The sequence below is a fragment of the Panicum virgatum genome, chromosome 3K, assembly GCF_016808335.1.
Source record: "Panicum virgatum strain AP13 chromosome 3K, P.virgatum_v5, whole genome shotgun sequence".
Classification (NCBI taxonomy): domain Eukaryota; kingdom Viridiplantae; phylum Streptophyta; class Magnoliopsida; order Poales; family Poaceae; genus Panicum; species Panicum virgatum.
The window spans coordinates 11,504,425-11,528,721 of record NC_053138.1 but is presented as its reverse complement, the minus strand read 5'-3'; the positions used below and the strand labels follow the sequence as shown (position 1 = coordinate 11,528,721).

General features: G+C 45.5%; 2 protein-coding genes across 12 annotated transcripts; both read right to left on the bottom strand.

Moving 5' to 3' along the window:
• Nucleotides 1-5,593: 5,593 nt before the first annotated feature.
• LOC120697565 lies at nucleotides 5,594-7,389 on the bottom strand. 11 transcript variants are annotated; one of them, XM_039980836.1, is made up of 4 exons: nucleotides 7,030-7,347; nucleotides 6,776-6,837; nucleotides 6,230-6,361; nucleotides 5,594-5,895 (listed from the first exon to the last, which is right to left on the bottom strand). In XM_039980836.1, the coding sequence occupies exons 1-4, from the start codon at nucleotides 7,175-7,177 to the stop codon at nucleotides 5,854-5,856; spliced, it is 384 nt and encodes a 127-aa protein (XP_039836770.1). In that variant the 5' UTR covers nucleotides 7,178-7,347; the 3' UTR covers nucleotides 5,594-5,853. The 11 variants fall into 11 exon arrangements, 4 of the variants coding, with proteins under 4 accessions (XP_039836770.1, XP_039836769.1, XP_039836771.1 ...); XM_039980835.1 differs by having other exon boundaries at nucleotides 6,173-6,361; nucleotides 7,030-7,329; XM_039980837.1 differs by having other exon boundaries at nucleotides 6,173-6,361; nucleotides 6,829-6,837; nucleotides 7,030-7,322.
• A 2,863-nt stretch (nucleotides 7,390-10,252) lies between these two features.
• On the bottom strand, nucleotides 10,253-14,070 carry LOC120697564. The gene is made up of 3 exons (XM_039980834.1): nucleotides 13,603-14,070; nucleotides 13,232-13,337; nucleotides 10,253-10,838 (listed from the first exon to the last, which is right to left on the bottom strand). The coding sequence occupies exons 1-3, from the start codon at nucleotides 13,779-13,781 to the stop codon at nucleotides 10,503-10,505; spliced, it is 621 nt and encodes a 206-aa protein (XP_039836768.1). The 5' UTR covers nucleotides 13,782-14,070; the 3' UTR covers nucleotides 10,253-10,502.
• Between the last annotated feature and the right edge of the window lie 10,227 nt (nucleotides 14,071-24,297).

The window sequence follows — 24,297 nt, the reverse complement described above, 5'->3', positions numbered from 1 at the left end:
TTTGGAATTAAAAATTAAACAAAAACTAGGAATCCTATTCAGAATCTAACGATCCGGAATAGCCCAAAGAGTCCTTGCCGAATACAATTACTAAGTAGCTGAATTTGGAATTAAAAATTAAATAAAAACTAGCAATCCTATTCAGATTCTACATAAGGAGATAGAAGTGTTCGGCGTCCAAATTCACTTTACCATACCAAAACCAAATCCCGTCTCTTTAGCATATAAAAATAGAAATGCATGCATATAACCTCAATTTTGGTCACGTGGTGTTGCAATGTAGATGGAACTACGTGATGTTCAATAAAGAAGAACTACGTGCACAGATTCCCTAGAGCTAGACACGAGGCAAAAAAAACATAAGAGTCAAAAAATGAATGAATGAATTTGCAAGAGCACTGGAAGATGTTTTTTTTTAAGAATTAGCCAAGAGTTAAAACAAGACAACTTGGTTTTCCAACCGCAGAAAAATTCAGAATCACTGTATCCGACCTGAAGAACACAATCCAACCCACTCCAAAATACCCAACCCGGTCAGTGTATTGTACGTAGGTTTGGCTGAGATTTGTAGCACACCATAAAAACCAAATCACACACGTGCCAAGGTTTTCTTACCCAAAATATGAAAAACTAGAGCCAATCTGAAAACTATATGCACGAAAAGTTGGGTTTCACCTAACCTAGCTAAACCCGGCCCAATCTGAGCACATGTCGAGCCACACTGATGCCATAATGCCTAGCCTGTCGATCGATTAGGATTCAGACTAAAGGAAAAGTGATGGCTATTTTTTGTCAGATCCAACCCAACCAATAATTAGGTCTATATAGAAGTGGGATGCTAAAACCAGAAGAGAAAGTATGAACTACTTTAAGCTAAGGAGGTGGTCAATAATCATGTGTTCGTGCCATTGGTCATTGGATATGGACACATGGTGGGCATGGTGATAGGGAGGAGGAGCAATAATGATGGTAGCAGCTCGTGGGTATAAGAACATCTCTAGCAAATTACTCATATCTCTCCCTAATACTAAGAAATAAAATTTGTTGGTTGGAGATGTTTCAATAGATTACCAATTCAATTTTTTTCTTTATGATAACCAAAACACACCTCGGGTTTACATAAATAACTGTCAATATTTATCTCTCTACTGCATCCACCAGTCATTAAATTTTGGTAGTTTGCAACCATCACAAAAAACTTAAAAATAGTTATTGATTACAAAGAGAGGAAGTTTTTTTGGTTACAAGATTTGAATAATCTGCTGGAGATGCTCTAAGTGCTAATCGTTGGGCACAAGCAGAAAAAGTGCTATAGACTGAGCCAAACTTGAGTGGTGGTAAGAGGAAGCACATCAGGTAGCATAAAGATACTGATTAGAGTATGCCCTAATCTGAGCAGAAGAATTTTAATTTTCTAACTTATCCTGATTATGAGCAATTTTCATTGTAAAATAAAAAATATTAGATAAATAGGTACAAGTCTAGGAACTCCAAAATAATAAGGTAAAACAAGTGGACAACAATAATAAAGTAATTGCAACAAATGCTTTTCTAATAATCATAAAAATATTGATGTTACAAGAGGAGAGGGCACCGAGGTGAATAGTATGCTATATATAATCATCAAAATGTTGGAGCCCCATAAAATTAGCGTCTAAATGAGTTGGTGTTCATAAAATTGGCAGGGTGTTCTAAATTTTCATCTTAACGGTGGGTAGTTGAACAAATAAAAATAATAGAATGCAGTGTTGCATTATCTAATGATCTATATTAACTGAAATAATCTATGTCAAGTACGATTAGTAATAGCAAAAGTCAAAACTGTAAATAAAAAATTAATAGATGACAAAACTCCAATCTAATGTGATTAATATATATTTCGACTTCCACTGAGATTGGGAAGCAAATTATTATTTCTGTAATCATAGCTAAACTAATATTCAGTGTTAGCACAAAAAACGATAACGCTAAATAGTCGGACATCTACCATTTAGCTATTTATTTGGACTAAATGACCATTTAAACACTGTTAAATAGCTATTAAACAGAATAAACAGTTGATATAACGAACAAGGTTAACCACCGATTAGAGTTTACACGGTGTGTAAATGGGCTAAATAGTTGTAGATGAATAGTGTTAAATTAAACTAATAGGGAAAACAGTAATATTCTTTATGAATTTAGAAAAGTAGTCAAAGTCAAATACTATAACTAAATAATTGAGAAATAAAATTAAGAGAAATTTTCATTGATATTAGAAGCAAATTATTTAAATTAAGATCCCATGGAGAATATAATTATTTTCACTAATAGTCTACCACGTCAATTGAAAAAAATATATTTATAGTATTCATGTCAATCTATTTAGTAAATAGATTTTATAATAAAACTATTGAGCTACATGTTCATCTAGAAAAACTATTGAGCTACATGTTCATCTAGAAAAACTAGCTATTACCACATTAAATGGTGAATAAATAGAAAAATGAACAACATCGATAATAGTAGGTTTGTGTTATAACTATTTAATCTTTTAGAAGAATAGATGAGGTATAGAAGATTAAAATAATAGATTGGATCCATATATGGATATTGCAACTCAGACCCCCCGAGTGGCAATTAAAATCTGTGTTGAATAGAATTGAAGCAACTCTAATTTGTATGGAAACAAGAGGAGAAACAAAATAAAGTTCAAGAAAAAAAGTTATATTAAGTTCAATAACCCAAAAAATATGTTTCTACATAAGTACATATCCTTTATCCTGAAAAATGAATTCATGTTCCCAAACCATATAATATGATGATAAGAAGAGAGAATGTCTTTGTCTGGGTCACTTAACAAAACAATGACATTAAAACAATAATGACAATGAAACAACTAAAAAAAACCTTATATAAATTTGCTTCTAAGTGAAAAACCTAAATTTTAGTGTGAAAAAAAACCTAGCTACCCACGCTATTTGCGCGGGCAACCTTGCTAGTTTTTCAGAAGTGGATGTGATCAGTATTGAGAGGACCTTTGAACAGCTAGCTCCTCCACACAACCAAGAAGGATTAAATATTCTTGGATCCTTTGGTTCGAAGTATCCTGCCTGGCTTAGTGCTACTACTTGTTTGTATTCGGTGAAATACTTGCAACTGATGACCAGCAGGCACACGCATACGCATGCCAATTGCCATCCTCTGCTCGGAAACAGATGGAACAGAGGAATCAACTGTGGCTGGCTCCTCGTCTTCCTCTGCTCCTATATCCGAATGCTACAGTGAGCTGATTTTTCAGTAGGAACGAGACATGCATCATCCTTGTTCGTTAGCCGCAACTGCAATAATCCTTCTTCCCGATGAGCACCCACAACGAGAGGGTCCTCGTCGATCGACCACGAGTAACGGCATCAGTGGCCAAGCAATCACCGCGCACTCGCCTCCGACGAGGCCGCCCTGTGCGCTCACGCCGCCAGCGTCATGGACAGCCCGAGACCACCTGCTGCTAAACGACGGCGCCGGCCATCAGGGAGGCCTAAGCTGCGCCCTTGGTGGAGGCCTAAGCACGCGGTGTGCCGGAATACGGAGGAGCGGCCAGAATTCCGGCGCCGGGGATCAAGGGACGACCTGCCTGGGTGCTCTGCCGCGCGCTCCGGCGAGCCGCGGCGCTGAAGCTAGCGACGTGGGCGCGGAATTGGACCCGAAGGGTGGACGGTGTTTCAAATACCGTCCACCCCTTGGGTGGTTACAAACCGTGCGATCGAGATTCGGCCGACCAGATTAGGCCCACCGCGGCGTCAGGCGCGAGCACAGCGCTTCGTCTAATTTGGCATCCCGGGGCTCCGCGAGGCTTCTCCTCCCTGCCCCCGCTGCGGCTGCAACGGTGCCGCCCACGCCCCGCCTGGGCACCGTCCCGAGCGGCTCTCATGGCGGGTGTTCGGATTCGTCCAGGGCTCCAGGCATAAAAGATTGATTTCTGCCAGAGCTCCAGAATTATTCGCATGGCCAACTCCGGCCATCCTCGCCGCCGCCAAACATTGCGGAGACCTCGAGTCCACCATCGTTCTCGCCGCGCGACGTCTGCGTCTTCAACAAGGCGCGGTCAAAGCCGTGTCGCGCTCCTTGTCGCATTGCGCGCGCGGCGAGAACTCCGAGAGGAAGAGCGGGGGACGCAGTACGGCCGGTGAGGCGGACCACGGACGTGACTCTCTCCGGCGTGGCATCGACTGACGCCGAGGAGCCGGCCGCCGCCGTCTCAGCGGAGCTTTGTGTGCGCACCGTGTCTGCCACCCGCCGCGCCTAGCGCAGCTCGCCGGTCTGAGTTCGGCGCCGTTCCAGCGCGCCGTGGCTGGGCTAGCTCCCAACGGTGGACGGTATCTCAGAAACCGACCAGGTGGATGGTATTTGAATTACCGTCCACCCCTACTGGCCGTCCGATACAACCTTTGCGGTCCAGATCGGGAACATCTCAAGAGCCTCTTCTTCACCTGGCCCTGGCGCGCGCGGCGCGGCAGCCGGTGGCCGCGGTGTATCAGGAAAAGCGGCGAGCCGGAGACTTGCTCACTTGGCCGGCGACGGCGGCCAGTGGTGGCGCGACCACGGACGGACGTGCTCGTCGAGGTGCTGCGTCTGCTCCGGCTTCCGGCGAGATGGCTCTACTGTCTACTCCCAGCGTCGCGCGCACTGGTGGACGCGCTGCCAGGACTGGCCATGGCGATTAGGAGCTGCTCGCGCTTGGTGGAGGGAATACGCGGCCTGCCAGAATACGAAGGTGAAACAAGCGTAGATATTCTTCCGCTCCGGCGAGCCGCGGCGTGAAGCAGCGCTGGCGCGGAGTTGGATCCCAGGGGTGGACGGTATACAGGCCGTGGGATCGGGATTCAGCGGCCCCAGATTAGGCGCACCGTGGAGGGCATCTTCCTCATCAGGGTCAGCACGCGCGACTTCGCCACCGGCGGTGGCCAGGCCAGCCATGCAAACTGAAAGTAGAGTGCTTTAGACTCCAACTGGTATTTGCACGTAACATGAAACTGTGGTGGCGAGCAAGGGCATGGATAGGGGTGGTAATGTGTTATGACCCTAGCGATCTCTTTACACTCCAACAAAATCCTTAAATTTTTTAGCTCAAAATTGTATAAGATTAGAGCCCGACCCTTTTAGAGTCTGGCCCTTAAATTTTCTAGTTCAAAATTTTGGATTCCTTTATCACCCCTAGGCATGGTTGACGCGCAGGCACGTTGATATGATGCCTATAGGATGCCGAGCTACTCACCGCGGCGGGTTGGAGACAAGGGAAGGGCATCTCAGTCTGTCCTCTAATCGTAAGAAAGGGTAACTCGACGACGAAGCAATCTTGATTGTTTCATTTCAGTGGTATTTTCTGAATTTCCCTAAGGCCTAGTTTGGCAGCGAAGGGAAGGATACCAGGGACACGAACCCCCAAGTGGGATATTCCCTGCAGATGATATCCCCTTCAGTTCCACAGGGACGAATCCCCCATTCGGGGTTTATTCCCTGCAGCCGTTTGGAAGACAAGGGACAGAAATCCCTAAATACAAATATATGCTCAGAAAATTAGAAAAAAACTAAAAAATCTGAAAACATACGGATCTTCACCAGCAGTACACAAACAAAATTTAAGCAATACTTTGCGGCACCCTTACATAAATTTTCTTTAAAAAAACAAAAATCGTGTTCACATATAGGTTCTTACAACTTTTTACACTCACAAGTTGTCTATGACAACTGACAACAAAAGAGGTTACAATATTGAGAAGGGCTACAACTTTTCAGAATTTCTACAATGAAGTTCAATTCTTACAAAATTTGAATTGAGTACCATCTAATATCCAGCAAGAATTTGGTTCGGCACTATTTTTGACTTGTGCATGCTGATAAAAGTAGCTGCATTTCCTGCAAATGATCAAATAAATCATAATATAAATGACCCAAGAAACTTACTGATTGCTTTGTGGCACATATAGAACTGCTTTATGATTGATTAAGTGCTACAAGTAGCTTGGCCAAATTAACTAATAAAAGCAGTTCTAGGCTTTATGATTGATTAACTGCTACAAATAGCTTGGCTAAATTAACTAATGAAAGCAGTTCTAGCATGGCAAAACATAATGCTAGTTATTATTCCGAGCATTCAAATGAACACATGCCCACATCCCTGTGATTGACTAACCATACATTTTACTGAGCAGATTACCCAAGTATGTTGAAGCCTGAAAATGACATTAACCTGACATACAACTTTTATGCATATAAGGAGATGACAGTAGCAAAGGCCGTCGCACAATAAAATCCAATCAGAAAGAATAGGATCTTTATTGGTAACCCTATCCTTGCTTTGTTCAGCTTGGTGGTAGAAAACCTGTTCCAAAAAGATTGAATTGCATTGAAAAGGTGACTGTTATTTCCTTATTGGTCACTACTATCGGCTAATGTGGTTTTGTCGGACCATTACATCTGCCTACATAAAGAATGAAACATTTCTTATTTAAATACACTACGACATTGCAGGTATAGAGCAATTCACAGATTGGATTCCAACAATGGAACTTAGATTAGGTCCAATACTACTTGACTATGAAATTCAGTCCAGTGCTATGCTGTATCTGGATTTCTGAACTGCATAGCTTTTCACCAGTGGAAGACAAGAGAGAGACTGATTTCTAGGACTCCCAATCAAAAACTCTAAAAAATTGTACCTGGTCACGAGAATTAGCATATAGAACAGGCGCTACAGCTAACTGTTTCAGCAAGCAAAAGCTCTAAAAATCTATACCCGGTCATCAGCATATAAAATAGACGCTACAGGTTTCAGCCGTGTGAACAAACCTCCAGTGTCTGTGGAAGGGAGAAGATGCCATCAGCAATCAAAAGATGGTGTCGGAGGCCTCTACACCGGGGAGGAGCAGGGGAAGAAATCATCAATTTCACAAGATCTATTCTAAGAAGTAGGCACACCCTAGAAAAAATAGGAAGGGGGAAGGAAGAGGAAATGGAGGAGGAAAAGGGGGTTGCAGGAAACGAGCATACAGATAGATGCTGAGCCACAGTTTGGAGGTGAGGTGCCGGTGGCCACGGAGACGGAGACGACGACGGCGTGGAAGTAGTGGCGGCCATGAAGACAAAGGTGTGGAGATGTGGAAGCAACGGCTGTGGAGGCAACGGATCGAGAGGTCATCTAGCTCCGGCTGCTAGCTCCCGCGTAGAGCGACCTCTCGGCCGGCGTCATGTCATTCATCAGTACAGTACGTGGCAATTAGGCCTCCGGGCCGGCCTCCGGTTGTGCGGAAGCTTCGTTTTGCTCTCGCGATCAAAGGCAAGGCACGCCACCGGGTGTCACTGTGGCATGTACGTGGACAATTGGACACCTTCACCTTGTCAGTGCTCGATCGATCCGCGGCCTTTACACACGTACGCCTCTGCTCTGTACTCACGCGATATTTAACGTCCCCGCGAATCCGTTTTCAGCACAATGATCAGCGGAGGCGCGGACGCACCGACGCGCGCTTCTGTACACTACTAGGGCGTGAGCGATCGATAACGACAGGCTTGTACTTATGCCCTGTCCGAAAGAGCTTGAGCTGGATTCGTAGAGCCCACTCTGGAACATGTACCCTCTAGTGCCATATGTACTCTACTGCACTTGACAGCATTTGTGCCGCGGCTCCTCGGCCTAATAGCTTCACCAAACCAAAATCTGCAATCTTGGGCTCGAATTCTTCATCAAACTACAGCATGTTCTCTGGTTTGACATCACACTGCACGATCCATTCAAGACATTCATTCATGGAGGAGGGTCCTTTTGCTACCCCAAGTGCAATGTTGTACCTTTGGCCCCTTTCCAGAAGAGGAGATTATCAAACAAGGAGGTGCCATTTTTTCAGTGGAAAAGTCCGATTTACATTCAATTTTCAACATTCAACTGCAAAACCGGATAACAGATGCCATCAACTATTAAAATCGGTCAAATTTAGCCCTTTAAAAAAATTAATTAGATTTAAAAATTCAAAGCTAATTTAGTTTAAATTAGAAAAATATAAAACTAGTACCATTTTTTTAAAAAATGCAACCTATCATTATTGATCTATTTGAATATTAGTTATTTAAAAGTAATAGGCGCAACTACAAGCAACTAAATATTATAAACATAAAAGATTTGATCTGAATAACTGACAAATATTGTGCCAATAGATTGGTTACGTTTTTAGAAAACTTTTAATACCCATTTCATTTTCTTTATTTAAAATAAATTATTTATTAATTTTTTGTTTAAATTTGAATATTTATAGTTCTCACAAAATGAAAAACCACTTAAAGGGCTAAATTTGCCCAGCTCCAATAGTTGGATGGCCTATGTTATCCGATTTTATAATTGAATGTTGAAATCAGATTCCCCCCCTTTTTTTAGTAATTTTGCAAACAAGATTTTGTCTAGAAGTGAACTTGGGATGACAAGCCACCCCTTGGAATCTTTTAGATAGATATTGTAATGACCTGGTCTAGAAAAACGACTAATGACCACTCTACACGTTGAATAGACCGCATATGTTAATTAGTTCTCTTGCGTTTTTATCCTCGGTTCACGCAAAAGATTATAAAAGGAGTTAATAACTTCTCCAAACTAGCCATTAGGCACTGTGGCATGTGGGACTATTTTCCTAACTGATATGGCTCACGGCACCAGCACGCGCAGGCCAATTTTAGCCCAAACAGCCACGAGTTGGACTGTTACAGATATCATTGCAGGCAGGGTTAACATTTACGGTCGAATTTCGCCGAAATTTCGATATTTTTTTCGTTTTCGCTATACACCGGGAAAAGAAATTTCGGTACTTTTCGCCATATTCCGTTTTCAAATTTAAAAATTCAAAAATATTTATAAAAAATTTGGAAAAAATATGATAAAAAACTAGGTGTTCTTCTGAGCAAATAGGACTAGAACACACTCAAATCTAAGATCATTTGCTAGGCTAAAATTGCATTTTAGTTGAAAAACAAGGTTATTTGTAGTCTAATGAGGTAGAATTTATAGTTGAAAGTTGGCATGAGAGGTAACGAAGTAGGAAAGCACACCTTTCAGAATGCTTTAACAATTCTCTATACAAATTGAATCAAAAAAAAATTCAAACACTGTCACATGAATTGATAACCAATTCAAATCATGTTTGTCCTGGATTTAAAATAACTTTCAATTGGATCAACCAATGTCCCTGAAATTTTATAGGCATATCCGCAATAACAAGAATAATAAAAGTCTAGTTGAGGCCTAAGAGAGAAAATGGAAGTTGTCACATGAAATGACAAGACTTTTAATTGGTAGTTTTTGAAATAATTAAATAACTTTCAAACCATTGCTCAAATGAAAAAGTTCCTGAAACAAAAGTTGTAGATCTCGAAAAACTGAACAAAGTTGGTATTCAAAAGTTTTTCATTTGACCTCGGAAACAGTAGGAAAATCACAACTGACATCATTTTCCGGTCGAAAATCACCGAATTTCGGTCGAAATCACCGAAGTTTCGGTCGGAATTCATCAAAATTTTGTTTTTGAATTTGAATTCTCTTTCCATTCAGAATTAGCAAAATTTGGCGAAATTTCGGCCGAAATTTCGTTTCCGGCAGTTGGCGGGATTCGGTAAAAAAACGAAAAGGTAAACCCTGATTGCAGGGTTGTTGGAATTCTTTGCCACTGAAAGACAAGGTCTTATTTCTTCTTGGTCTCCCATTCTCTTTAGCGACTTGTCGGATTGTGTTTCGAAAAATGTTATCCATAAAAACTTTCCATAGAGATTTCTCTCTTGGTCTTATTGATCGATGAAAAACTGAAAGAAGAGTGGCGGACGCTTGGGCACCCAGGCGCGTGATAGCGAAACATGACTCCGCCGCGAACCACTTCTTTCGGTCTGTGACTGTCTCATCCTAGATTGTCTGGTCTCGTTCTAGATTTTTCTTCTTCTTCTTCCACCTCGTGACTTTGCGAGCAGCCAAGGATCCGCCCGAGTCCTCATCAGTCACCTCACCTGGATGTGGATTCCTGCTTGCTCCCCTCCCTCCGTTTTTCCTCCAAGCACAGAGGGGAAAAAAGATCACAGGAGGTGTTGCTTTCCTTGACGACTCTCTTCTCCGAGCTAGAGATATACTCGATCAATGATCTCCTGTCGTTTCGGATCAGTACGCCCACGAAACGCCGCGTCGGCGCAGGAAATCCGAGCACACGGCCAGAAAAATCGGCAGCGCTGAGCGAAGATCGAGGAGGAAATAAAGAAGAAATCTTCCTGCCTTGGTTTATTCTTCACTTAGAAAGGGAGTTTTTACTCTTACACACAACCCTACTAAACTCGACGCATATACAGACGGCGACGCCAGCCGCACACGGGCGCCTCGTGCGGCGCCGCCTCGTCACCACGGTCGACGGCGGCGCACGCACGCACGGCTCCGAAGCGTCACCGCCGACGACATGACCAGTTGACCACGCGCAGCCGCGCACGCCGTGGCTAGCTGCTCATCACGCGCACGAGATGTGCGCCTCCTCGCCGACGCGGATGGCCTGCGCCGCCGCGGCCGACGGCACGCACTGCGCGGCCGCCGCCGCGGGGGCGGAGGAGGGCACCGCGCCTCCCTGTTGCTTGACGACGGAGGCGCGCTTGCAGGCCCCCAGGACGGGCGCGCCGGCGAGCGGGATGACGGGGAGGTTGTCGCAGTTGCAGATCTCGATCATGAAGCCGTCGGGGTCGTGGAAGAAGATCTGGTCGACGTTGATGCCGCCCTCCTCCACGCACCGCTGCACGTACGGGATGCCCAGCTCCTTGAGCCGCCGCTCCACCGCCGCCATGCTCTCGCACTGCACAAACCATTCATACAGTAGTGCAGACATGAGTCCAGAGATCGCGTCACTTTCAATTCACAAGTTCATTCACAACTTGACACGATAAAAAAAAATCACAGCTTTAATTTTACTCGTGTGGGGTACACGATATTTTTCTTCTCCGGCTCGGTCTCGTGTGGTGCACGGCGATCGAGTACGATCCCCTGCTCAGCTCAATCATTATCCACCTCAGCCTGCTGTGGCTGCTGACTCGGACACCACGACACGCACGCGACTGCTCACCTGTTCCTGTCCGAAAAAAAATATCCCGATCGACGCGTCGTGGTGGAATATATGGACGCAGATGGCAGATTCAGTGACATTCCACAGTGACATTGAGTCACTGACATGTGAAACCTTGAATAATGTCACCGATAATGTCACGAAATCTCAATCCGGAATATATACACCCGGCCGGCAGGCGCAGAACATAGACCCGCCCGTGATTCCGTCGTCGCCGGCGAAAATAATAGCGTGGCGCTCGCCGCGTCCGTGGTACTAGAGCGCGTGCAGCAATTATGCGCGGAGCTTTGGAGAGCCTACTTCCAGCCGCTGATGGACAGCGTCGCTGTCGTGACGGCTAATATTTCCTGAAGATTTTTGTGTTGGTTTGCTCTGCTGAGGGGGGCGCTGAGCTAGCTAGCGGTAGGGCCGACGAGCCATGGAGGTGGTGCCTGCGTGCATGTGATCGATCGTGTGTCCCGGCCCGGGGAAAAGGCTTGGGAAAGGGAGGTTAGGGGAAAGCAACAACGACGTCCAGTTGATCTGAACAGGACATGGCTGACCTAACTAACAGTACAGCTTGGCTGCCGGAGGGGGACATGCATGTGAACCTCTAGAGAGTTCTGAAGCCCAATCCCCAGGAATTTGCAACAAAGAAAAACGACGTAGAATAAGATTGATGATAAAGAGCGAGCTTCGAGTTTTAATGCTTGTTTTGGTTTTATTTTGAAATAATTATTTGGACAGTTGGGAACTATAGTGGTGGTTGTGCGTGTACGCGCACCCTTTGTATGGCTCGTATTTTTTCAACTTTGCATGTTTGCCCCTATTTTTAGTCTTGCACTTGTATGATTATCCCTATTTTAAGGTCGAATTGCACATTTTAAGAGCAACTATGCAACTGAAAGACTAAAAACAGAAACAAACATGCAAAATTAAAAAAAGACAAACGTGTAGTTGGATTTCAAAATAAGGGCAGTTTTATAATTTATCCTAAAAACAATTATCATTTTTTCCTCTTAAACAAAAAAAACTGGTGGATGTGACAAGCCTGAACTAATTATGGCAAGATAAATAATTTTAAATTTCATCAAATGAAAATACTAATATGTATATCTTCAAATATATTTATTATAAAAAACATTAAATAACTAATTTAATTATTTTTATGACATAGCTCGATCAAATTTGAAATTGTTCGACACCTTCGGGATCGAAAGTTGTATTGTTAAGGGACTCGACGTCCCTGCACTACAAGTTGGTGGATGATGGTTAGGTAAAACTCCTAGCACGAAATCAACGTGGAGACCTAGCAGGTACCTAGAGCAGAGACAGAGTGACCTAGTACGTTGAGAATAGAAACAGTAGCGCAATCAAAAAAAGAGAATAGAAACAGTTGCTGAACGCACTGCATTTTATAGCAGGTAGCAGGTCGGACGACGGTGATGGTATCCGCTCGATTTACATGCTCTACACCGGAAAGATACTTTCGCTCTGCCCTGAAATCGTCGCTGCAAGTTGGGTGGAGCACGTCACGGTCGGCCACGGCGGTGGTAGAACCCAAACCGTTCACTCATTCCGAGCTCCATTTTTTCCCCTGATTCCGTTCAAGATATCCCATGAGCTAGCCCTGCACGACAAGCACCTTACTACTACCTGTGGATCGACTCGACCAGCCGGAACACGGCTCAGCAAGGGAACACCAACTCGCCCACATGCTCCTCCTCCCCTCCTCCGGTGACCGGTCCGGTTCCCGTCCGATGATCCATGGCGGAAAGGACGGGCAAAGGATGAGCTAGCTAGCTCCCGGCACCGCGCGTCTCCATCGGGGCTCCGTGACGGGCGTGGACGGAGCCATGGACACCGACGTGTGGCGCCCTGGCTGAGGGGTGAAAGCAACCTTGGCCATGTGCGGCCGAAGTGGGGGCGCCGGCGGCTCGGCGTTGGAGGCTAGCGCGGGCTAGATATGTAAGCTACCGTGCAGGTTAATCCATCCATCCATCCATCGACGGGGTGGGAATTATTTGTTAGTTCACAAGGCCCCGTCGCCGTCGGCGGATCAGGGAGAAAAAATAGATATTAAATTCTGGTACGAGTCACTAGTGATGGTGAGCGAGACAGAGCGAGAGAGAGACGGTGGTGAGTACCTGGAAGGAGATGTGGTTGTCCTTGGGGTTGATCTCCCTCTTCTCCGGCAGGCTGCCGGGGTCCTCCGACTGCAGCAGGTGGATGCCGATCCCGTAGTTGAACAGCCTATGATTCAGAACCGATGATCGATGCGATCAGATCAGATCAGAGTTGGTGCTGTGCCTGTGTGTGTGCGCGGAGAAGACTCTAGCTAGTAGTACTAGATTGGTAGTAGGACTAGGGGTGGTAAAGAGTTCAATATTTTGAACTAGAACATCTAAAGATTGAGCCCTAAAAACATCAGGCTTTAATCTTATATAATTTTGAATTTGGTGGGTTGTGAAAAAGACCACCAAGGCCGTGGCCCATTACCACCCCTAATGATACGCACCATGCGCCGTCGAAGTCGAAGGAGCCCGGGCGGCGGATGGGGGCGAAGCCCAGCACGTCGGTGTAGAAGCGCAGCGACTCCTCCACCGACCGGCACACGATGCTGATGTGGTTCAGCGATGCCAGCGGCAGCACGCCGCCCGCCCTGCCGCCGCCCAGGCTCGCCGCCGTGTTCACCATCCTCCCTCTCCCTCCCTCCGATGACGATCCGATCAGCTCGACCGGCCGGGTCCTCAACCTGCTGCTATCTCTAATTCTCTATCGAGGACGAGACGACCGGCAGCAGCACGGAGCTATCTCTATCGGCTCTCCTGCTCTGCTCTCCCTTGCTTCCTCTGCTACACTGCCGCCGCTAAGCTTGCAATGAGCTGATGGCAGCTGGATTATACTGCGTGTGTAAGCAGGTTTGCGGAAACAAACAAGCTCCTCCTGCGCTCCAGCGATGAGTGTGATGAGTGAAGAAAAGGGTGGCGCTCCGGGACGGCTTAAATAGCGCCGGGGCCCCGCTCCACGCGGGCCTCGCCGCCGGACACGTGGATCCACGTCATCCTCATCCAGATCTTTCTCCCCTCCGCGCAGGGGGCAAACGGAATAACCCTCACGCTACGGCTACCATGACCAAAATTGACCGTGCCGTCTCCACGCTCGCTTAGGTTTTAGTTTCACCCAAATTGACGGTGATCACTTGGCCTAATTTACTCTCACCTCTTACAGTCTCAGCCTCTCAGGGGACCGTACGGTAAATCCGCCCCCTTTCTTCCTCCTCGGATGCAGGCCATTTTTGCCGTCCTTTCCTTTCCAGGTAGTAGTAACTCAAGAAGAATCAGTCGGTCGAACTTGTTCATGCATGAGAGGAGCGCCAAATTCGTGCGTCGTCGCTACTCGTCGCGTCCGTAGCTTGTTTGGTAGGGTGCGAGATCGAGAGGCTTCCATGGAAGCTGGAGGTGTCGGGGCGGTTGCCATTGCCAAGGAAGGTCGGCTACGACTGCCGCCGGAGGGCGCCACCTGTCCTCGCCGATCCGGATCGGAGATGGGCGCCATGATCTTCGATTCAAGTTCATGTGCACGCGGTTGAAGAAAAATATAATTATAATCCAATTGAAGCTCTCAAATCCAGAAGCTTCTCTGAACAACCCAACTTATTATGCTCCGATCTAACCTTTTTTTTATTTAAAAGGTAAAATATATAGGCGATACAGGCCCTGTTCGGATGAGCTGAAAAGCTCTGTCTGGGCTGGGAATCGTTGGGCCGGTGGCTGCTATGAATAGTACCAGGTGATATTCATTGTTCGTGCTGGTGAGGAAGGAAGGCTGAAGACGAGCGTCTTATCCCCTAGCCATTCGGCTCCACCTGGCCTGCCGAACGGCTGCCTGCCCAGCCCAGCGATTCCCAGCCCAGCCAACGTTTTTTATCTCATACGAACGGGCTCACATATATAAACTTGTTCGACTATATCATCTAAGTTTTCAAACTTCTAAAATGCATTTTTAAATCCTCAAACTTGCTAATTGTGCCATATGGGTCTACATTTATAACTTACGTTAAACCATCCGAGTGATACGGTATGCTAATGCTAACTCAATGATGACATGAACTTGACATGTGGTTCCACTTGTCAACCATTACTCTCTCCCTTCCTTCCCCTCCCTCTCTATTCTCCTCAGCCCCTCCACCGACAACGCTTTACATGGGAGGTTGTGGCATGAGTCTAGGTTCACCACCTCCCTCCACTCTTCGACACTACCTTCTTTCTGTGCCGTCGTTGTTTGCGGCTGCTCGGGCACCATCGCGCCCAGTCGCACTGGTCCCATGGGCCTGGATCTCTCTCTCGATCCCCCTGGCGAGGCAACGGCGAGCCGCCCAAGGCTAGGCCAGTGATGGAGTGCCGTGAAACACGGCCAGCGCCAAGGTACAGCTACAGTAGGGGGAGGGGGCGCAAGCCGCGTGGAGGCTACTTGCGACGAGCAGAGTGACGAAGGATAGGCCACGACGATGAAGAAAAGGGTCAGGAAGGATGAGGGCGGTGGCATGGTGCTCCACGTGGGCTCGGCTCGAGCGGAGGAAGGCCAAATGAGGTTCGTCGGCGTATGGCTCGGAGCTCCAGCGAACTTCAATAGTGACTAGCTGAGCCGAAGGCGATTCCAGCTGGGAAACGAATGGAATGGGTAGGGAAAATGGCGGGGAAGGTGGAGGAGGTGGTGGTGAGGCTCTCGCAGAGCGAATCGGAGATGAAGGGGGTGTAGCCGGCGTATTACTGCAAGTGGCGGATGGAGCTCGGCTTGGCCGGAGCTGGGATCATAGAAGAGAAAGGGGGAGAGGAAAGGAAATTGCACCTGCAAGGAGGGGAGAGCCAGCCCGAGGCGGTCGCAGCCCCTACGTGGTGGTGGTGGCACACCCACCCACACCCGTAGGCAGCCATGCGTGCATGGCCGACTCCACACCTCGCTCGTAGTCGTGTGTGGGAGAGAGAGGGCAGGGAGGGATAGATAGAGGAAGACCTGACAAGTGGATCTCACATGCTAGGTCCATGTCATTGCCCAGTTAGCATGTCACTCGTCTAATAGAAGTTTAGATGCTTTGGACCCATATATGTGGCACGGCACGTACAATTAGCAAGTTTGAGGGGTTTGAAAATGTGTTTTAAAACCTTTTTTTTTGGTGGTGGGGGGGTCTAGATGTGTAACACCCGTAATTTCAAATTAGAAACCTAAATAATTTTAATTAGATTTGTTGTACGTTCGATAAGATTTTATTTAATTTATCTTAAATTTAGAGCATTTGTCGATAATTAAATAAAATACTTAGCAATAAAATAAATATAAGGGAAATAGGTTTTGTTGCATTTTCATGCTGCCTTGCATCTTATTTTGTTTGTGGTTCAATTTGAATTCAAATCCTTAAGTTTGATTTTAAATTGAATATGTTTGAATCGTTTTCAGAAAATGTAAACCATTTCAGCCCAGCTGGCCCAACCCCCATCTCTTTTTCCTTTTCTTCCCACGGCCCAAAACCTCCGCCGCCGGCCCAATATCCTCTCTTCCGGCCCAACCCAGCGCCCCCGTTTCCTTTTTCCTTCCTGCCACCGACAGGCGGGCCCCACCTGTTGGGGCCTTCCTCTTCCCCGTGCTCGCGCCGGACTCTGGAGTCCGACCTGAAGCCGCGCCGCGCCTCCGCCTTCCATCCTGGGTGCCGCCTAGGGGTCTCGCTCGCCCTATATAAAGCGCCGCCCCGTGCCCTTGAACCCCATCGAATCGAGCCGCAGTCGTCTCGCCTCGCAAACCCTAGCTTCCGCGCGCCGCCGCCATTGTCGGAGCTTGGAGCCACCATCGTGCCTCCGTTCCACCGCTCTTCTCACGAGTTCAAGCCTTCCAGGAGCTTCGCGCCGAGGTAGCGAAGCATGCAGGCCCTGTTTCCCTCTCTCTCACACACACACTCTCACTCTGTTTCGCCCGGGAGTGCTCGCCAACGCCGCCGATCCGCCATGCACCGCCGCAGCTCTGCTCCGCTCGCTTCTACCTCATGCAGACCGTCCAGACGAGTTCGCGAAGTCGCGCTCGTGCTCCCAGTGCAAGCCACGCTCGATTTGAGCCTCGGACGGCCGTTTTCGGCGAAGTCTGGCGATCCGCCGCCGCGCGCTACCGCCTCAGCTCGCCGCCGCCGCTCGTTCCTTTTAACCCTGGCCGCCGGATCTCGATCCAACGGCCCAGATCTAATCTAAACTCGAGTCAAACCTAGCCTACCGGTCAACCGAGTCAGTTTATCAAATAAGCCCCTCTGTTTTTCTAAATTTAACCTGCCGTTCGAGCCAGTTGAAAAAAATTTGTGAAATAGCCTTTTCTTTTATGTTTTAGGCCCTGATCTTTTAGGTTCTTCGCAGTTTAGTCCTAAAACCATGTTTTAGCTATAACTCTCTCGTTTTAAATCCGTTTTCGACGATTCTTGCGCCCACGCGACTCTTGCAACATGTACAATAGTTTAGCAACCTTGTTTTGTACTGTTTATGTTGTTTGGTGTACTGTTTCTTATTTTTTGCGCTTGTTTGCTTGTATGTGCGTGTTTGGTGCGATAGACGATCCGCAGTTCGAGGAGCAGCATCAAGACCAAGGCTTCGAAGGACCGGACCAGAAGCACTTTGAGCAAGGCAAGTGGACCCTTGATCATGCTTTTGTCCCATGAAACACCAAACAAATCACATTTACTTTTTATGTACATGCATGTGTCTATAATATGATGGGACCCGAATTAAGGATATGCCTAGTGTTATTTACTTTTATCCTTGATCAACTTGGATTTAATTTCATGTTAAGTAGTTATGCTAGTTGCTATACTTTAGTTATGGTTGGTTAATGATGATACAAATGCTATACTTGTTTTACCTCATGTTCATGATGGCTTAATGTTGTTAATCAAGATCATCTGTGTTAATTGGAACATGGAGAACCACCTAAGAAAACAGTACAACCACAATATCATATGGCTCTGGTCTTGGCTAAGTAATTAGATGATCTATATATCGTGCCTGGGGGTGTTTGATTGGTGGATTTTGGGTTATCGAGATTTGAGGAGCGTGTGAAGGAAGCTTCGTCTTCTGAGGTACCGCAGAAATTAAGGGACCAGTGCGTACATATAGTGATTCTTTGGAAAAGCCTCGTAGCGTCCTTGTGCAGTCATACATAAAGAAGTGTGATATGGTGCTTGGCCCGCACTTGTATGGTTGGGTTTAAAGTTCTTTGAACTTTTACGCGAATTGTGGTGAAAGTGTACAACCTCTGCAGAGTATAAAACTGATATATCAGCCGTGCTCACGGTCAAGAGTGGCTTGGACCCTCACATGATAATTGAACTTGAAGTTGATCTAGATCGATGCTTTTACTTATGATTATGTTGTTTATCTTCATATATGCTTATCTTGTGGGTTTAATGGTATATACTTATATCTAGTTAATGCTGGCTAATAAAACTTGATCAACTAAAAATGCTGAGTGCAGTTAAACCATGTCAGTTATTCCTTACTTTAGCTTTGCATGTATTATAGTTGTTTCCCTACCACTTGTTGAGTACCAACTATAAGGGTACTCACCCTTACATAATTGCTGCTCCGGCAACAATAACTGTCCCGAGTATCCAGAAGACTTCGAGAATTTCTAGGCGTATGTCTCTCAGTCATCTGCCTGTATTGAAGAAGATTCCACTGCTACTCTATAGACGTTTATTTATTTGCTTAAGACATTCGGTTTTTAATAAAGTTGATTAATACTCTCTTTTTGCTTTGCACTTATGATGATATTCGCTTTATAGTCAATTATGTGTGTGTAAACGGATCCTGGCGCACATATAAAATGCATTCGGTTTGCTTTCATAAACCGAGTGTGACAAGATGATATAGCTGAACAATACTATTTTGTGAAGAAACCGACCAGCCTTTGCTGTGGCCTGTGGGCGCTGCTCTCAGCTCGCTTGCTAGGGAGCTGTGAATGAATCATGAATGTACGGAGTACATCAAAAGTTTGCTCTGGCCGGGATCTCTGACTCTCTAGTGTCGGCAGATCGAACTGGGGTCCAAAGGACACCCAACCCACATTTAAGCCTTGTTTAGTTCATGAAATTTTTTGAATTTTGATATTGTAGCACTTTCGTTGTTATGTGATAATTAATATCTAATTATGAACTAATTAGATTTAAAAGATTCGTCTCGTCGTTTACAACTAAACTGTATAATAAATTATTTTTTAATTGCATTTAGTATTCCATGTATAAATCCGAAAATTCAATGTGCCAAGTACTACAGAAAAAATTTTAGGAACTAAAAGGCCTTAAATAAACCGAGGGGGTCCGATCTGACTGAGGGCAAGACAAGACAGTGTCGACTAATCACGCCCATCGTGGGTCTCGGCATCTGGCTGGCATGAAATGCATGCAGGAAGGAGTAGTACGTTGGTGATCGAGGCCCACCGACGCTCATCAATGCAACCATCGGGACCTGCCGACGGTGCCAGTAGTCCACGGTCAGTGGGGGACGCCGCCGAAAAAAATTAGAGGCGGCTTTTTTAGAAAAAAACTTTATTAATTTAAAATGGATATATCAAAATGATACATCGCCTTGATATTTTTTCGACTTGTGTTCTAAGAGCACACAGGCTGTTACAGAATGAACGAACAAAACCGACACATTAGAGAAGGCCAATCTGCCTCATCCTTCCTCTATTTCTTCTTCTTCCTCCTATCTCTTTTCTTCTCTCTCCTATCTCTTTTCTTCCTCAGTTCATTATACATAGCTGCTCATATCTCAACCCTTGGTAACCTAACGTACGCTTTGACGTGGCATCCTAATCACTTAGGCTTGTCTCTTCTTTAACCCTAGTTCAGGCTAGATTAAGTCATCTTTCTTCATTGTACTTTCCACGCAGCATAGACAGATATATTAATCAAAGACAGACTATTCCGGTCAGCTAGCTAGTTGCATCGCCGTTTGTTTTGACATCCAAGCGCGCGCGGCGTCACACCCCCACTTCTCGAGTGAGTGCGGGAGAACAGCTGGTCATTTCACGAACCACGTTAAAGGAAACTAACAAATCCGTAAACTTTCTGTCCACCTCACCACCGTCTGCTCAACCCATGACTTTTCCGGGACGTGGAGAACATGGTCTACTTCTTCGCACAAAAATGGAGACACGGAGACCTACCAAAACACCACCCTAGCTAGCCATTCAGCTGTTTTATCAGAGCCTCATCTTTAATTTTGCTTCAGAACGATCTAGCAGCTAATGGTGCATCCTAGGCTTACTGAAACCTGTCCAGAAAGATGCCAAGCACAAAAACAGACATGTCTGTTGAGTCGGAGAGCACTGCACCTTGCTGCTGTTGCTGCTACCTGTGCGTGTACCTGTAAATAAATGGGATTCGTCATCTTGCCAGGTAGCTCCTCACTACGAGCCTCGACGAATCAGATGGATCAACATGTTCCTGCTCTTGCTTCTTCTAGTTCAGGAACTATAAAGTTAACTCTTTGTAGTTTCTTTTACATAACAGTGAGGAACTATGTATACAATTCTGGCACTTGTGAATAAAGCGGTGGCTCATGAGTCATGAGTATCATCAGAAGGCACTGCTTTGTTCTGAACATTGTTGTCCGAAGCTAGCCAAATTAGCCCGCATCACAGGAGATAACTAACACTTCGGGATGACAAGATGCCATCTGCTTTCTCAAAGATAACCTTATCAACACTACAGAAATTAGAAAATGAATTTAATACTGTACTTTGTGGTAAGCTAGTGCTGTTCCAAATTATTGCAACCTCCCGCCACCAAAACTACTGCAGTTTTCATGCATGTCTGACCAAGCAAAAGTAACCACAGTTGTGTGCGCTCGTGTGTATATATTATAGTTTTGATGAGCTTTTCTGTGTATTGGTTAGGTGCATATATAGGACATTTCTTCTTCAGGCCGGTGCCCACGAGAGACACGGTTATAGCTTCCGAAAATGACCCGATTAAGATTAAGAAGGACGAGGGTGTTGGCAAGTAGTATGGATGTAATCGTAATCGTTTTCTTATAGACAATCTCTAGAGGTAGAGTTGGACTTCCATGGAAAAGTTCTTTTCTTGTAGAACAATGCCTGTGTATGCGTGGCAGCATGTAAACAAATCTTATAAGCCACATTTTCTTTTCGAGTGTGTGACCTACTAAGTCATGTCCCGGACGCTCCATCTTCACATGTGTGATTTGCCAAGTCACTCTTTTCTTTCGTTTCACAGAGCCGAATAAAAAACGGGGCTCAAAGAAAGCGAATTGTGAACTACTAGTACTAGCTAAATGTATGAAGGTGCAATAACAAACTCTGAGTCGTTCAAACGATATGCTTGAATGCACCCTAGCCACTACTCGATCCCATCTGTTATCCAAACAGCAAGAATACGCCTTGGTTTAGTCAGGGGGGCCTAGCAACGGATGCGCATGCTGCAAGACCCGTGAAGTGTTCGTTGTCAGCACGTTTTCTTTGCTAACAGCAGCCGGCTCCATCAGCTATACTACATGAATACATCTGCTCCCTCTAGCCATGTAGTCTACTCTATATAGGAGTATAATTGATCCACCAAATGATGCATTGTTTCTGGTACAAGTGAACTCGATTACTATCCATCCATTGCTACCATGTTCATGAGATCATGGAAAGCTATACTACAAGAAAAATGCAGAGAAAAGGCGACTGCTCTGCAAGTTCTGCATATTGCAAAACAGTTCGACCAAGCATGCGTAGCCAAGGCCCTGCTAGCCATTGGATTCCATGGACTTGGACTCATGTGGTAAGCAGGAAATAGCTCAGAATCGCTGCCAGCAAACTCTCGTCTGCTAGTTCTGCATGTCTCTTGCGTTACATCGAGCTGTGTGAGGACCAGGCCATGTCCTTCATTCAGGGCCTTTTTGGCTTGGGACATGGCAGGCGTTGTTTTGGTCCCTTCTGTCAGACACTTACGTTTCTCAGGGGCCATCTGGTAGGTCAGGCGGCATGCATGCCAGTGCAAGACACACCCCAGATATTTGCAGAGCAGCTGGCAGTTAAAGTTTGATCTACCATCTCAGTTTGGTTCAGAAATCAGATATCAGCCAAAGGATGCATCATACTATCACACATGTTGTTGATTGGAAACAAGACAAGAAGTTGATCGATCTCAGACAAAGGGAATCTATCAGTTCACGTGTCTCCGATCAAAACTTGTTTCCCTTGATTGCCATTATCACATAGTATAGGTTTGTCCAAGGTGTCCCTTTTTTTTCCTGCAAAATACGTCCATGGTGATCATTGCACAATACTTGTTTGTCCATTGCTACAACGGGTTTCATCTTGAGATGATCGGGAACGTTTGCCAAAAAAATGTAGTGCAAGCGGAACGCATAAGCAGGTTGGGCACTCTTCCTTTCGACCACTTCAAAAAAATGATAAGGGATATCTGTTCCAAATTGTAGATTGTTTTGGTAAACCTGAATACATAATTTTTGATAAGTACTTAGATATACACTATATCTAAATACATAGCAAAATTATGTATCTAGATTTCTAAAACGTCATGCAATTCGGAGCAGAGGGAGTAGTTCAAATTTGTCGTGAGTTGTTAGTAGATGTACGAGTAGATACAAGTCGCCTCCCTCTGCTTTGAGCTTTAATTAGGAACAATTCAAAAGTTCATCTAATTACACCTGAGAGTTCTCAACATAGTTTTACAGTTTTTTTTCCTTTAGCGTAGGCTCCGAATTTTTATTTGGAGCGTCCAGCTTGGTGGGGGGGGGGGGGGGGGGGGGTTTAAAAGGGAATTTGCTGCCTTGGGTATAATTAACTTTGATCCTATCATTTTCTAACCGCTAGTTGTATACTTGTATCCCTGTTTCGAAAACATACGGCTGCCGCGGTATTGTACCAATTTTTTCGATCAATTGCTCGGAAGATATAATATTAACGGTCGTTTTTTTTTGGATCGAACCACGATGAATAAACTAGTAAATAAATCGTTACCCTTGTCCACTTCCGCCATCTTTACCGACCCCATTACCTTTGAATACGCCGTGATCGACGCTCCTGGGACGTGGAGAACATACCTTTCATTAAAATGAGACACGGGGAAGACCTAATAACAGCATCCTGCGAGCTAGTCGTGCAGCTGTGACTGTTCGAGGAGACTCATCGTGAACTTTACTTCACATCAACTCATCAAGCAACTGTGTATCCACTTTAACTTGTCTCTACAGATCGACCAGCCAAACAAATAAAAGCACTAGCTAGGCAGCAGGTATCTGTTGAGAGTTACGTTGGAGAACACCTGGCTAGCAGCATGCGCATGTGAAAGATCTTGCCAGGTAGCACCTCACTAGCTACACGCAAAGGATCAAATCAGATCAGCGTACTCATGTTCTTTTCCTTGCGATAATATTTAGGAAATGTTCTTGTAACAGAGTTTTTTTTTTAAAAAAAAGTGACCTGCATCCTTTTTCTCTACGCTGCCCCCCCCCCCCCCCCCTAAAGCAAAAAACAAACTCTATATCTGTCCTCGTCCTTAACCCTAACCATCATTATCGATGCTTTCACGACAAGAAAAACTATAATAATGTAAACTACCACCTCTATTCTTTAATAAGAAAAATATTGTTTTTTTAGATTACATAGTACAACTCAGACACTTACAACACACGCATACTCACACCCCTATAAACACGTACGCAAACTCTATCCCTATGAGCATCTTCGAAGACTGAGCTGGCAAATTCTCGAGATTGAGGAAGTCAACTCTATTTCTACGAACATCTTCGAAGACTGAGCTGGCAAATTCTCGAGATTGAGGAAGTCACCACAAGCGCCGGGAACGTCGCCTACCACTTAATGTAAAATGCTGTTAAATTCCAGAATATTTGCTCCTATGAGGAGTCGAACCTAGGACCTCAGATGTTACCGAGACTCTTGTGACCACCAGTACCGGCCCTTTCGCAGAAAAATTATTGATGATGCTGGTTAGTTTAAACATTAAAGAATATAGACAGAGTACAAGAGATACTTGATACCGTTTCGGCCTGTGGGCCATGGGATGTGAGTTTCAGCGAACGGCCCAATTCGTGTGAGGCCCACCAAACCGTAATCGGACGCGGGCCGGTAGCGGGAACAGGAACGGCCTCGGCATCGGTCTCCTCGTCTGACCCGCTCCCGATCC

Bases quoted from the DNA above. Each gene is read 5' to 3' on its own strand.
- LOC120697564 (XM_039980834.1), bottom strand. From the start codon at position 13,781: ATGGTGAACACGGCGGCGAGCCTGGGCGGCGGCAGGGCGGGCGGCGTG. The intron at 13,338-13,602 runs GTGCGTATCATT...TCTGAATCATAG, and splicing joins TTCGACTTCGACGGCGCATG to GCTGTTCAACTACGGGATCG. The intron at 10,839-13,231 runs GTACTCACCACC...TGGTTTGTGCAG, and splicing joins ACAACCACATCTCCTTCCAG to TGCGAGAGCATGGCGGCGGT.
- LOC120697565 (XM_039980835.1), bottom strand. From the start codon at position 7,177: ATGACCTCTCGATCCGTTGCCTCCACAGCCGTTGCTTCCACATCTCCA. The intron at 6,838-7,029 runs GTATGCTCGTTT...TCCCTTCCACAG, and splicing joins CTGTGGCTCAGCATCTATCT to ACACTGGAGGTTTGTTCACA. The intron at 6,362-6,775 runs GTATAGATTTTT...TTTTTGGAACAG, and splicing joins TTTTATATGCTGATGACCGG to GTTTTCTACCACCAAGCTGA.